The sequence below is a fragment of the Microtus ochrogaster genome, unplaced genomic scaffold (assembly GCF_000317375.1).
Source record: "Microtus ochrogaster isolate Prairie Vole_2 unplaced genomic scaffold, MicOch1.0 UNK2, whole genome shotgun sequence".
NCBI classification, from domain to species: domain Eukaryota; kingdom Metazoa; phylum Chordata; class Mammalia; order Rodentia; family Cricetidae; genus Microtus; species Microtus ochrogaster.
The window spans coordinates 21,908,617-21,922,938 of NW_004949100.1; the positions used below are offsets into that span (position 1 = coordinate 21,908,617).

Sequence of the window (14,322 nt, forward strand, 5' to 3'; positions counted from 1 at the left end):
ACAGAGAAAGATCTGTCCCCAGTGTCTGAAGTTACAGAGAAAGAAAGATCTGTCCTCAGTCCCTGAAGTGTACAGAGAAGGAAGATCTGTCCCCAGTGCCTGAGAACAGAGTTCATTAACTGGGAATAACTCTGGAGTTTGATAGCCTGGAACCTGAGGTCAGCAGTTAGATCAAACTCTAGAGCTGTGTATGTTCCATGAAGTTCACTGGTAGAATTAAACCAACTCTAGAATTTCAGCCAACTACTTGACATACACAGACACATCTCCCTGCCTCTCCCCTCCCCTTCATCATTGCTAACATGATGACTTCCAACATTCCTAACATTCACTGGCTAGCACACTGGCCACCCAGGTAATACTTAGGAGACTGACAGAGACCATCCAGCATACAGACTACAGAGGACACGTCTTCAGCGGACTTTATTTACCATAAGGTACAAATCCAGTGCTGAAGGCATACTGGCTCAAGGTAAGAGCCTTTTAAAACCATGAATAGCTCTGGGAAGCATTCAGCGACACATCTGTGATTTCATTGACATTCTTAATCTTTGAAATCTATGCCTTATAGGAGTATTTAAAGTAGACAATTAGGCTATTTTATACCAATTGACAGTTGTTATAACATCAATGCCTTTGGTACTTTATCTTATGTTCTCTATAGCTGTTATTTATTCTCATGATCCAACCTTTCCTGGCTAACTGCTCCATATCAGTTACTGGAGAGAAATGCCGCTAACTTTTGACTAAGAAAGAGAGCAATTTTTAACCACAAGAGAGTCAAGATTAGGGAGCTTACCATTCGAGATAGTTTTCTACAAACGCCGACATGGGGCTGATCTGCACCGTGTAAGTGTCATTTGCAGAATACTCAAAGAGTCCATAGTAAGGGTTGAAGAGCTCCTGAGACAAAAGGAAGAAGAACTCTCGAGAAGGGCCACTGTAGTCCAGGCTGCAAAGGAAACACAGGTCCAGGAAGTTCACCTTTGTGACAGTTTCTTATCCAGATCCTAGCAAGGTCTTTCAGGTATGGGGCCCGAGAAGCAGAGAGCAGTCTCTCTTCTTTATAGCGAACTCCAAGAGGAGGCGTCAATTTATAGTAGAAAATGAAGGTGTAGTAATTGTTTTGTTGTTGTTGTTGTTTGTTTGTTTGTTTCTCGAGACAAGGTTTCTTTATGTAGTCCTGGCTGTTCTGAAACTTTCTCTTAGACCAGGCTGGCCTTGAACTCACAGTGATTCACCTGCCACTGCCTTCCACATGCTGGGATTAGAAGTGTGGGCTGCCACTGCCTGGCCATGGTTTGGGATATTTTTAAACATATGTCTATGAATAAACTCTTGTGGTAGTTGTCTTCAAACTTCGCTCTTTCGGTCATCAAATATCTATAGGACAAAACACACTGCTGGCCCATTACAAACAAGGCCTTACTGTGGAGCATAGGAAAAATTTCCTGCAAAAGTATATGTTTCCATGTGTGCATGTGTGTGTGTGTGTCTGTTTGTGTGCTGTGTATGTTTGTATGTCTGTATGCATACAACCTTATAAGTGCATCTTCACTTGCCTTTTAGGTAGCTACATTACACACTTCAGTGATTCATAAAGTCACAAAAAAGCACACAGATCTTTGGTATATGATTTGATATATCCATTTTAGAAGGAAGAGGTTCCCCCTCCCCTCAGGATTTTACTCCACCTACAAAGCAAATGTCCAGCGTTTCAGGATTTTAATTTGTGCTATACTTTGGCCATGGGATCTCAGACTCTGGGACATGGCAATAACCCTCTTTCCTTTTTCTTTTCTTTCTTTTTTTTCTTTAAAGAGCAAGGCTTGACAATGCCCGGGAAGAGAAAAGCTTACTGATAAGATACGCTCTGATACTTTAGACCAATGTTTACAGCTACTCTATTCTTTCCTGACAGAAATTACCCCTCACTCCTGGGATTTGATTTCCCCACACTGATCTCTCTGTATGAAGCTCTCGGTGCCTCACCCCTCCTCTCCAACAAAGGTGATGTAAAGCTTGTTTCTCTGCAGCTCCTTCCGGGAGTATGCCATCACCTGGTTGAAGGTCCCCTCCAGCAAGTGGTCTCGGCGGATAATGAGCCTGAGAATGAAAGGTATTGGTGAACGGAAGCATTGAAGTGGGTGCTGAGCGCTGTTGTATGTGAGCCGTGGGTGCTCATTAGTATGGCTTCACTCATTGGCTTCTCTAATGAGAGAGGAGTGAACAAGGGAGAGGTTCTATTAGTCTGGTACTGGGTTCGACACACTCAAATTACTGGCACACAAAGAATATATGAACATACGGATGCTTATCTTTGGACATTCTCAACTGCATTTAAAAATGTTTCTCTGTCAGTTGGTATCCTGTCTCTTAGGTTAGGAGTTGCCTTCAATTAGGATTTTAAGTTTGAGCTCAGATTTTCCGCTAAAAATAACAAACCCAGGGTTCAGGTAACACCTATTCTACTTGGACTTCCTTGCAAAGTTGCTAAGCATCTACAAATCTGAGAAATGAATTAAAATTTCCCTCGATTATTATTATTATTGGTTTTCCAAGACAAGGTTTCTTTATATAATAGTCCTGGCTGTCCTGGAACATGCTCTGTACAACAGGCTAGCCTTAAACTAACAAAGATCCATCTGCCTCTGCCCCCCCCCCCCCCGAGTGCTGGGATTAAAGGCACACTGCTTGGTTCAGTTACTCTTACATGAATAGAAATAGAGCATTTTATCTCAGTTTAAGGGTCTTTGTTTTCTGTTGTTGATGTCATGTACCTGTTTGTCTTAAATTTATAGCTCTTTTTTATTTTTCCTCCCCTTTCCTGTCTTTTTTCTTTCTCCCAAATACCTGAACACTTTTTCTTTTTCTCTTCCAACATTCTGATTTTCCTATTTCTCTCTTTCAGGCCATTAAGCGTTACCATATATAATATTCAATGATGCAAAAAGTGAATAGATAAGAAAGGCTATTCCCTTAATTTAGGACCAAATACTAGATACTCACTTAATTTTACCGGGGCCCTGACCAAATCCTTTGGCTTCCAGTTTTCGGTAGAAATTGCGTAGCTTAGCTTCAAAATCCCTTCGATATGGTGAAGGGGCTCTTGCGCTGGCTCTCTGTAAACCTGTAGAGAGAAGCAGACAGTCCATGGTCGTCTTTCCCGTTCAAGAACAAATGTGCAGAGTGAGAGAAGGGTAAGTGCCCCCGGAAGCAGGATCCTAGCCTTTGCGGGCATCTCAGAGTTGCTTTCATTGCCGCCACTCTCAGTTACTTCTATATTAAACTGAAGTAAAATAGGAAAATAAAAAATGGATTCTGATGGGAATGTTTTTATCTTCCTCTGAAATTATTTAAGTCGTGTTTCTATTAAAGGCATCTCCATGGAAATGGCCTTGACTTGCTTAGTATTTGGGTAATTTGAGAGTATTAACATAAAATGACCTAACTACAAGTTTTCTTGTAAGCTGCGGTAAGAAGGCTAGAGGCAACATAAGGCAAGAGGCCCTCGGCATGAGGCAAGAGGCCCTCAGCATGTGCATTTTCCATGCCTCTACATTGACACCGATGCTGGAAGAAAAGAAACATGCGGAGACACAAGGACTCAAGCACTTAGGGGTTCATATTAGATCAACATTTAATAAACTGTGTAACTGAATATGGAAGCTGTGGAGAAGTTTTCTGAATACACAACTACCAAAAGTTAATTCAAAACCAATTGAATCCTCGGTGCATCCTGCTGTTCTCTCCTGTGCATCCCAGAACGTCGTTGCGGCCTTGGTCTGGACACACCACACGTACACTCTGCCCCACCCCTGCCCACCCGTGCTCGTTCTCACATGAACAAGCGTGGGAAGATTCCTAGAATCATTACTTAGAAATAATAAGGTTTGATTTTATGCTTCACTTGGCCATGATGGAACACCCCTGCAATCTCAGTATCCTGGAGCTGGAACAAGATAGTCATAAGCTTTAGGCTAGCTTGGGCTAACTAATTCAGCTCTATCTCATTTCCTTTCTCAATCATCTAGAAACATGAACAAGTCCCATTGTAGCTTGGGGAAATCATAAAAACAGCCAGCAGTTTGTCAACACCTAATTTAGAATGTATTGTTGATGAGAAAACTGAACGGGATGAAGAGAGAACACATGCAGAAACACAGAAGAGAACACACACACAGAGACACACACACATGCACACACACACACACACACACACACACACACACACACAGCTACCTTGAATTCCCTTTCAGTTGGTGAAAACACACACGAGCACTTAGATGACACCAGGCCGGAATTTCAAGTTACCTGGGGAGTTCTGAGGTGAGGAGCAGGGTGAACAGCGGGGAGAGAAGCTATACCCAGGGTGGAAGGCAGATTGCAGGGGGACATAGGACATGATCTCTTCTTCAAAGAGACTACGAAGGTTAAAAAGAGGAAAGTTAGTTGTCTGTCCCATGAGAAAGTATGCGCAGATTGTAGAAGAGCAGTTAGAATTCCCACTTGCAAACTCTCCAGTTCTTGAATCTTTATTAGCCTCATCATAAAGTCTCCATCAAGGACTTTACAGCCTCAGTGCTCTGTCTGGTTGTGCATCCAGAGACAAGGATGCGCAACACGGAGTGCCAAGACTGTCAGTCATGGACAGAAGCTCTACTTCTAAGATCTAGAACAAGTGGAAAGTGTTCGGTTCTCATCCATTTTAGGGTGCCAAACGCTTTTCCAACCTCCCCACCCATCCTCTATGGTAGCTTTCCAAGGTCTCAGGTCCAACCCCTTACCTCAGCAAAATGACCAGATCTGCATCACAGGACAGTCTCTCCAGCCCATGGTTACCCTCTGTCCGAATAGAATGGATTTTCTCCCTAGAATCAAATTTGAAAAGAAAATGAGAATTACATAGCAACTGAAAAGCCAAGGAATACATAAATAATTTCAGATTTATTTTCTATCCCTTTTTGCAGAATGACTAACAACTTTCCCCAGTGAATTCTGGTGCATTTCATAGTGCTCGAAGTCATCTGAATTCTCGGGAAGCTTTATAAGGGGTGGCTTTTCTGAGATTCACACAAGAGTCAGAGGTTGAGGAGGCCAAGTAAAGTCAGAGTCTGGTTGAGATAGACAAGAACGGAGTAAGGCCGGAGAGGGTGTGAAAGGACAGCTCTTGGCTTAAGGCACATTGGGAGCCACAGGAGGACAAGGGGAAGCTGTCTCAGGAGAAATCTTGTGCCTAACAGAAAGTGTCTAATGCCATGCTGAGAACAGAGGGAACCGAGCCTTTAGAACTACCAGGGCATCCAGATTTAGTGAAAACATAGATCTCAATCTATCCTTCTTTAGTTACAGCTTACCCATTCTGATCTCCGGCTCTAATCTGGAAAATGATTTCAAGTAAGTCTATAGGTAGGAAGTATTTATTTTGCTCAAATCGACTTTCAATTTGCTTCCCTGATAATCCCACCAACACCACTGCTCGTTCTATATATGTGTGCTCTGAATGAGTTAAAGTTTGCCTGTTGCAGTTAAGTTTGACAAAAAATTAAGAATTGATTTTATTTTTAAATATTTAACTTTTAATTTAAAATTTTATTTTGATATAAAACAAGGTACATGTGTAATTAAAATAGAAATCAAAGAGACCGTATATACCCTTCATTTAGTTTACCCCAGTAGGGAATACTGCCATTGTTTTCTTTCTGACAGTGACTCCATATATATATATATACATTTACTTAAGCTTCCAATTTCACGTCTTTATTTTTTTGAGAATTTAATTTATGAGTACTGTACTTATATCATTTCCACCACTCTCTCTTCCCCCTCCAATGGCTCCTATGCATCTCCACTCCCTCTCAAATTGAAGACTTTTTTCTTTAACTAGTATTGTAGAATGGAGATTCCTTAAGGTAAGGGGTTTCGACTAAAATGCACAAGATGTTGCTGAACAGAGGAAATGCCTTGGGATCCAACTGCCATGCACTGCGGCCTCAGTCTGCGCTCTAAGTGCTAGACCCCAGTTCGCGAGCTTCGGGAAAGGGGCTGGAGGTTGAGAATACACACGCAGAGACAGACCAACACGCAGACCTTTTAACACTGATACCAAAGCCCAAGAATGCCCCCTTTATTGTGTTCAGGGGCAGATTATATAGAGATAGCCACGCCCCAACCAAACCCACCAGAAACCACTCTCCTGCCATCAGGACCTCCTGAAGGTCTCGTGCTCAGAGCAGCTGTACGCACTCAGATCAGGGGAAAACAAGTTGTTTACAAGACATTCAGGATCTGGGTCTCACTGCTCCCAACATCCAACCTCAGTAAAGGTAAAGTATCAGTGCAGTAATTGCTATAAGCAGAACCTAGGGGTGTTCACAGTGGCTTCTCTAACTGGGACTTGGAAAATAAAACAGGCTGGTCTATAAACTTTTCAGGGAGTGAAAGAAGCCCATTTCTTAACTATTTCCTTAAAATCACATTTAATAGATATAAGTAAGTCAGTGCATAAATATTCATATATAATTTAAATGGAAATTTTCTCATCTAGGCTGCAATGCTCTCTGAGAGCCAAAGACCATTTAACAACCACCTTCTCAAACCAGGCATAGAAGCCCTCTTTAGAGTCACTGGTCAGGATTGTCAAGAGATTCCCCAAAACACAGGTAAGTGCTACTGCCCTTGGTTGTTCTGCAGAGGTGGAAGGTAAGCCCATTTGCTAGAGGCACCACATGTTCTTCTGAAATGTGAACCCCAGGGCCCTGAGACAGATCTGACCTGAAAGCTTCCTTCCTGAGCAATAGCTTTCATGGTACCAGAAATCACCACCAAAGCTTCCGAAGGAGGAAGGCAACTAACAGTTCTACCTAGTTATGATGCCTTTGAACTAAAAGGACCAGCATGGCATGATAATCCTAAGGTCATAGGTCACTCATACCTTGCTGGTAAGTAGGAGATGTATAATTGGACTTGGGACCTGCTCAACAAGAGGGAAATCGTGCTGGGACAATCAATGTGGTAAAGAGGAAGCCCACAGAGTTGGAGAGTAGCTTTGACTGCTATATATCTCACAGAAGATCAATACTACAATATATACAGTACTAAAACAGGCAAAAAAAAAATCAAATGACCCGTTTAAAAACGGGCCTGGGACATGAACAAAGAATTTTTCAAAAGAAAAAAGATATAGGATAAAGGCTAAAGGACATGGGATAAAGAAAAAGGATAAGTATAAACAGAGACTGCTTGTTCCTTTCCTGGCCACCCAGACCCAAACAATCACACAAAACTATATTAATTACAACACTGTTTGGCCAACAGCTTAGGCCTATCCCTAGGTAGCTCTTACATCTTAAATTAACTCATTTTTATTTATTAATCTGTGTATTGCCACTAGGCTATGACTTATCAGTAAGGTTCTGGCATCTTTCTCCTTCAGAAGCTACATGGTGTTTTCTGATTCTGCCATCTTTCTCTCTATATTCAGTTTAGTTTTCCTGCCTAAGTATATTCTGCCCTGCCATAGGCCAAAGTAACTTTTTTTTTTTTATTAAACAACGGTAATAAAACATATTCATAGCATACAGAGGGGAATCCCATATCATCTCTCCTTTTCTGTCTAAATAAAAAGGAAGGTTTTTAACTTTAACATAGTAAAATTACATATAACAAAACAGGTATCAAGCAAGAATTGTAGTTAAAATATTTCTTTGTGAGTCTAAAGTTTCATAATCTATCTTTTTATCATAACTAAGGAAAACTATGGCTATAACTGTCTATCTTCAACTCCATCAAAGACCCCAGAAGGATACAATATTGTTGTGGGAACTCCTTCAGCCAACAGCCTTTAAGATAACGGCCCCCTTGGGGGCATGATCTAATATACTATAAATGCAGACAAAAAGTGTGCGCAGAACTCTTGGCTGCTGGATTCGGTTCCAGTTCCCAGCACAGGCAGAGAACTGCAGATCACTACTCTTTCTGTGAGTTTATCCCCAGATAAATAAACCTTTGTTATGCTCTATTCTGGGCTATTGTGGAACTCTTTTGTATGCCAACATAGTATCATCTAAGTAAACAGGAAGTGCATTGTAAGCAACTTCCAAAACCCTATAATTAACAGAGACATCTTGCTGCTTCAACAGTCACCCAAAGTTCTTCTGTAACATGGGCATCGATCTTCAGCCTACAGACCCATAGGATGATGATATAGGATAAAGGATTATAAGATAAAGGATAAAGAACATAAAGGAAATAGGGTAAAGATAAAGTAAATGGGTATAGGATATAAAATAAAGATAAAGGATATAGGATAAAGGTAAAGGTCAAGAAATAACTCTGAAAATGTTCACTATCCTAGCAATTAGGGAAATGAAAATCAAAACAACTTTGAGATTTCATTTTGCCCCAGTCAGAATGGCATAGATCAAGAAGACACCTGACAGTAAACGATACAGAAGCCATGGGGGAAAGGGCACTCCTATCCACTGTTTGTGAATTGTAGATTGGTCCAGCCACTCTGGAACTCATGTGGAGAAAGCTCAGAAAGCTAAAAATAAATCCACCCTTTGACCCAGTTATACCATGCCTTCGCATATGCCTAAAGTGCTGGACATCTTACTCCTCAGGTACTTGTTCAGTCATGTTCATTTTTGCTTATTCACAGTAGCTATAAAATGGAAACAGCCCAATGTCATTCAGCTGATGAATGAATAATGAAAATGAGACCATGAAAATTTCAGGTAAATGATTGGAACTGGAAAAGACCACACTGAGTGAAGCAACCCGGTGCCTGAAAGACAAATGTCGCATGTTCTCTCTCATTCGAGGTTATGAGTACCTAATCTTTAGATGTGAGTACACATCCTGTAGTAACTGCAGAAACCAGGGAAGTAAAAAGGGATTATTCCTGGGCTTGGATGAGCAGAGAGAGGGAAAAATGGTACAAATGATCTGATTGGGGAAATGGGAAAGAGGAAGCAGCTCTAATCAGGGAATGGGGAGGAAGATGGTAAAATAACAGTGAGATGCCTGAAAAAGTCATAAGGAATCATGCTATTAATTATCTACCTAAAATACCTATAATGCACCAAAACTGGCATATAAATATGTATTTACAATTTTTATTTCTACAACACACAACTTTTTAAAGTAAAAACCAATATTGGAAGTTAAGCCACGAATCTAAATCTGCTTTCTGACAAGAGCTTCAAGTGATTCATTAACATTTTAACAGATTTGAAAAACACAGACCTAGAGCGGGATTTCCATGCTGTGGGATTTCCCCTATCTGTGCAACAGCAGGAGAAAACCAGCAAGCTGTAGGAAGATCATCTGATCTTGAATGAACTTGGCTCACAAACAGAGTCTGTGTACTGTAAAATATGCCTGGCTCATTTATTTTTACTATTAATGCTGACTGTGATCTAACTTACCTTTCTACCTTGTATTGTTTATGAAGAGGTTGTTGCCATATGCTTCACTCTTTGTTCTACTCTGTGAGACAGAAGGTTTTTCCTAAAATAACCCCCAATTTGTGAGGCTAACAGTGCCAACTGTAGAACAACAATGTGTGAATAAACAGCTTTAATTCCTTTGAAACCTAGATAATAGAGCTCCTGAGAGAGAACACTGCAATTTTAATAAAAAAAAACCCTGAAATGCATATTTAGTTGCTATCTGCAAGTACATTGACATTTGTGGTTGATTATTAGAAAGGTTGGCTAGTTACTACTGGAGCACCAATACTCTTGGCTTGATCTCATATCCAAAATTTAAAAATTATTATGATTATTATTTGAGATTATAAAATAATTATATCATTTTCACCTTCCCTGTCTCGTCTCAAACCCTCCCATGTAGCCCGTGCTCTCTTTCAAGTTCTTGTCCTCTCTTTAAATCAATTGTCATCCCATGCATATATGACTGGAGCACAGCCATCTGCTCAGGGTTCAGCAAGCCAGATTTTGGAGGAGAACCTAAAGTTGCCACCTTATTAAACCAGTATAATCCCTAATTGCATTATAAATATTTGCCTTTATACCCACAGATAAGCATAGTCCTCATCTCTTATCAAAGCAACTTCTCTTTGCAGCAGGTAAAAACAAAAAATCATGACCAGTCAAAATGCAGAGTTTTAGAGCCCAGTCCCAACTGATACATCTACAACACAACTCCTGGCAACTAAGGCTCAGGGATCATTGTGGAAGCATGGATGGAAAGATTGTAGGAGCCAGAGGAACATGTAGTCTTGTCTCCTAGGAATGTTAGAAGCCACACTCATGAGGTCTCACCAACATAAGTGCCTAAATATGAACTGAACCAGGATGACACCAATGCCCCAACCCTAGACGAAGAGCTACGGGCAACTAAGGAATGTTGAGAACAGGAGCAATAGGTATTCCCTAGGGGAGGACACAGAAATTAGTTATACGATACTAAATTGTCAATCCTGAAGATACATACAAGTAACATCATACAGGCTGAACAGGCTGTGTTTATGTATTTATAAATATACATGTATATACATATGATGTATGTAACAGCAAATAATAAAAAAATAAGGCCATAGATCTGAACAAGAGCAAGAAGGGTATAGTAGAGGGTCTGGAGGGAGGAAAGGAAAGAGGGAAATGATATAATTATAATCTCAAAAATAAAAATTTTAAAAATGACATATATACTAGGATTTAAGTAGTTAGCATACATATAATACTTTGTGTTTGTTTATTTTTGAAGGTTGTCACCTAGTTGTTTTTTATCATTAAGCAATTATATTTCAAAACAAAAATAATTTAGATAGTGCTTTACATAACTAATCTTTCATGAAAACTATGTTGTTCCCTTTCTGTTTTCCTCTGAATTAGTAGAAATAATTTTAACACTATGTAATGGGATAGGGCTACCTTCTCTGAGAAATTTTCCAGAACCCTGGACCCTTCCTTTTCAGGTCTCAGCTTAAACCTTCTTTTTTTTTTTTTTTTTTTTTTTTTTTTTTTTTTTTTTGCAATTTAGGTAATGTCTATTTCCTAAAATGATTCTTTTTTTTAATTTATTTATTTATCAAGGATTCCTGCCTCCTCCCCGCCTCCCATTTCCCTCCCCCTCCCCCGATCAAGTCCCTCTCCCTCATCAGCTGGAAGAGCACTCAGCTTAAACCTTCTATGCAGCCATGGAAGGTGCCATGCGCCTCAGCGGGTCTGTCTCCACAGTGTTGCATTTCAACCTGGAAAAAGACTGGAAGGACCAAGTGTTCTAGGGATGGGAAATGAACCCTACCTGAGTGTGTGGTTTCTTGCCAAGCTTGGCTGACGTTCTTGTAGCATTTCAAAAATGTTTGGCTGGCGAAGAAATGCCACAATCTTGTCATTATATGCTGAAACAGAGAAAAAAGCAGAACAATGGTTGAGCTAGGTGACAATAAAATGCCCACCCTCGGGAATAACGTGACATTTGAATTTCTCTTAAGGAAATAAGCTCTTGCATAAAAATGGGACAAAAAGCATTATTATCTTAAAAGATAAGTGGAAAGAGATCAGTCTGAGCAGTGATCTGGAAGTCCCAGGAGTGTGCAGGGTGTTACTTCATCCACGTTTGGAGGGAGGATGAAGATAAGAACAGTTCTCCTGTGAAGACGTCTGTATTTATTCTAGCCTTCGTGGTTCTTTTCCAAAGTTAATATGACAGAAGATCCTTTGTGAGTTCAACAAAATCCTTTTCTGAGTGTTCTCAATTGCTACCATGGCTGTGTGTGGATTTTCCAGCCACAGAGATGAAAATATACATTATTCAGACTTTCTCACCTCATTTTGCTTAAAAAAGTTGATGACTATGCTAGCTTTCCTCATACATACATGGAAAGGGAGGCATAAAGAGTGCACAGAGCAACGATCTTATGCAGCTGTCAACCAAGAATTCCCACTGGTGCAGTAGTGGCATGAATATAACAGAGGGTGTCAACCACATTGTAAAATGGATTTAGGACATGTTCTACAGGAGGGAACTCTGGTCTGATCTTCTAAAACTGATGAAGAACATGGCTGGGGAGGTCACAGGCCTGGGAAGAACCATTAGTATGTTGATAGGTGGGCATAGTATCACATTGCCCTTTTATTATTTATCTTTTTACTCACAGAGGAGTGCAGTTCCCACTCCGCTTCAGAGAAGCTTCTTTTTGGCTATGGATGGTGCTTAGTGCAGAGACTCACAGCTGGTCAGAATGCAGAGGCTAGGCAACTATATAACACTCAGCCCTAAATGGGACATTTGTAACACACCCCTCCACTCAAGGATCATAATACATCACAGAAAATGGGGCAGAAAGATTCTAAGAGTAAGGAGGTTGGGGAAGAGAAGACAAAACAACGTCTCCTGGATACGACAGGGCTGTTGGACTTAGGAACTCATAGCAGCTGCAGTTGCTACATGCCAGTCAATATCCCAGCATGTACGGGGAGGGGCTCATGAGGTCCTGTCACAAACTGAAGTGTTATTGGTATGGGAAGTCCTTCTGTATATGTGTTGCTTTTATTGGTTAATGAATAAATAACCCGGCTTGGCCTGTGATAGGGCAGAGTAGAGCTAGGTGGTGTGGGGAGGACTAAACTGAATGCTGGGAGAAAGAAGGCAGAGTCAGTGAGATGCCATGTTGCCACCAGAGGGGAAAGACACAAGCTGTCAGCTGGAACCTTGCCGGTAGGCCACGAACCTCATGGTAATATATAAAGTAATAGAAATGGGTTAATCAAAGGTATAAGAACTACCTAGAAATATGCTTAAGTGATTGGCAAGCAGTGATTTAAATAATATAGTTTATGTGTGATTATTTTGGGAGTCTAGGCGGCTGGGAAACAAATAAGTGGCCACCTACAAGTATTAGGAGTTGATGACTGGTAGGAGAGGGAGAGTCGAGTTTTTCAGTGGTGTGTCCTTTGAGGGTGCGCATTCTCCAGCAGATGGCCATGTGTATACGAGCAGCACTAATTGGACAGAGTGGGTTAAACAGGAGGAGGGATTGAAAGGAGTTGGAGGGGAGAGTGCTGGGTAGGTCATGATCAAAGCACGTTGTATACATGTTTAAACTTTCTAAATATAAATTAAAATCGCTATATTAAAAACCCACACCTACATGTAGCTGGGTAAAGTGGCAGTTCTACTCTGACATCTAAGGCAGAAAGATCATGATGATTCAGTGCCTGCCTGGTCTATGGAGGAAGTCCAGCCTCAGCAACTTCATGAGGCTATTAAAATATGGAGATATGGCTTAATAGAAGGGTATTTGCCTAGCATATATAATCTTCTACATATAATCGTTAGTATAGCAACAGTAAAAAAAAAGCAAAGCAAAGTAAAACCTTGCTTACACCAACAAGAAAATGAATCAATTGTTTCATTTAAACCCCGTATTTCTGGATTTAATTGACTATTGAATAAAACAAAGAAGAAGGGTGTGAGGGTCTAGAAAATGAACTGAGTGAGATGAGGAGGAAGAGAGTAAAAACCTGGGGAGTGTCATGAAAGAGGGGAGACCAGGCACGCTGGTGCACTGGACAGTCAGGCGAATCTTGTTTGTTTTAGGATAGCCTAGTCTACACAGTAAGTGCCAGGATAGCTAAATATACACAGTGAGAATCTGATTCAAAAGAAAAAAAAAAGAGAAAGAAAATGCAGGACTATTAAAAAGGCTCACGGCAGGGATAGCAATTGGGTTGCTAGAGGTGCAGTGACTTAGGATACATACCCAGTGGCAAGGACTCATGTTGATGCTGACTTCGAATGGCAGCTATTAGGCTGTGTCCTGGCCTGGCCAGCAATGATGCTCCTCTGTTTCTAGAGACTTCTGAGGCCTAATTTAAAATAAAAGTGAGAGATTGAAAATCTGTCATCAATTATGGATTTTTCTTTAAAACCATTTTCTTTTGCCTGCATAAATATTTAAAATATCTTGGCATTACCTAGATTCAGAAAATAAAGTTACAATCCTTAAAGTGATGAAAGCCAAGCAAGTATTAAAAATTGAGTAAGTGGAATGTTGTTTTATGCTCTGTAAAAGTGATTGTGTCAAATGTCATCAATGCACTGTGATGGAGGAAGGTCATTGGTTGATTAAATAAAGAAGCTGCTTGACCTGATAGGTTAGAACATAGGTGGGAGGAGCAGACGCTGGGAGGAAGAGGAAGTGAGGTCAGACTCGACAGCTCTCCTCTCAGGGGCAGACGCTTCAGAGAGACAAGATGTTCCACTCTTGCGGGCAGAGGTGAGAGCTCTGCTCTCTGAGGCACACGCGATGAAGCTCCGACCCAGGATGGACGTAGGCTAGAATCTTCC

At 40.7% G+C, this 14,322-nt stretch overlaps 1 protein-coding gene across 6 annotated transcripts in view; it reads right to left on the reverse strand.

Annotated features, from left to right (window-relative positions):
• Hecw1 (HECT, C2 and WW domain containing E3 ubiquitin protein ligase 1) overlaps window positions 1–14,322 on the reverse strand; it is a 247,068-nt gene that overhangs the window by 16,769 nt on the left and 215,977 nt on the right. For all 6 annotated transcript variants that reach the window (XM_026788346.1, XM_026788344.1, XM_026788345.1 and 3 more), the window contains 7 exons: window positions 13,736–13,841; window positions 11,275–11,371; window positions 4,788–4,871; window positions 4,315–4,424; window positions 3,010–3,130; window positions 1,993–2,106; window positions 800–952 (listed from right to left, as the gene is read on the reverse strand). In XM_026788346.1, coding sequence (XP_026644147.1) covers window positions 800–952; window positions 1,993–2,106; window positions 3,010–3,130; window positions 4,315–4,424; window positions 4,788–4,871; window positions 11,275–11,371; window positions 13,736–13,841 — 785 coding nt within the window. The remainder of the gene's footprint in view (window positions 1–799; window positions 953–1,992; window positions 2,107–3,009; window positions 3,131–4,314; window positions 4,425–4,787; window positions 4,872–11,274; window positions 11,372–13,735; window positions 13,842–14,322) is intronic.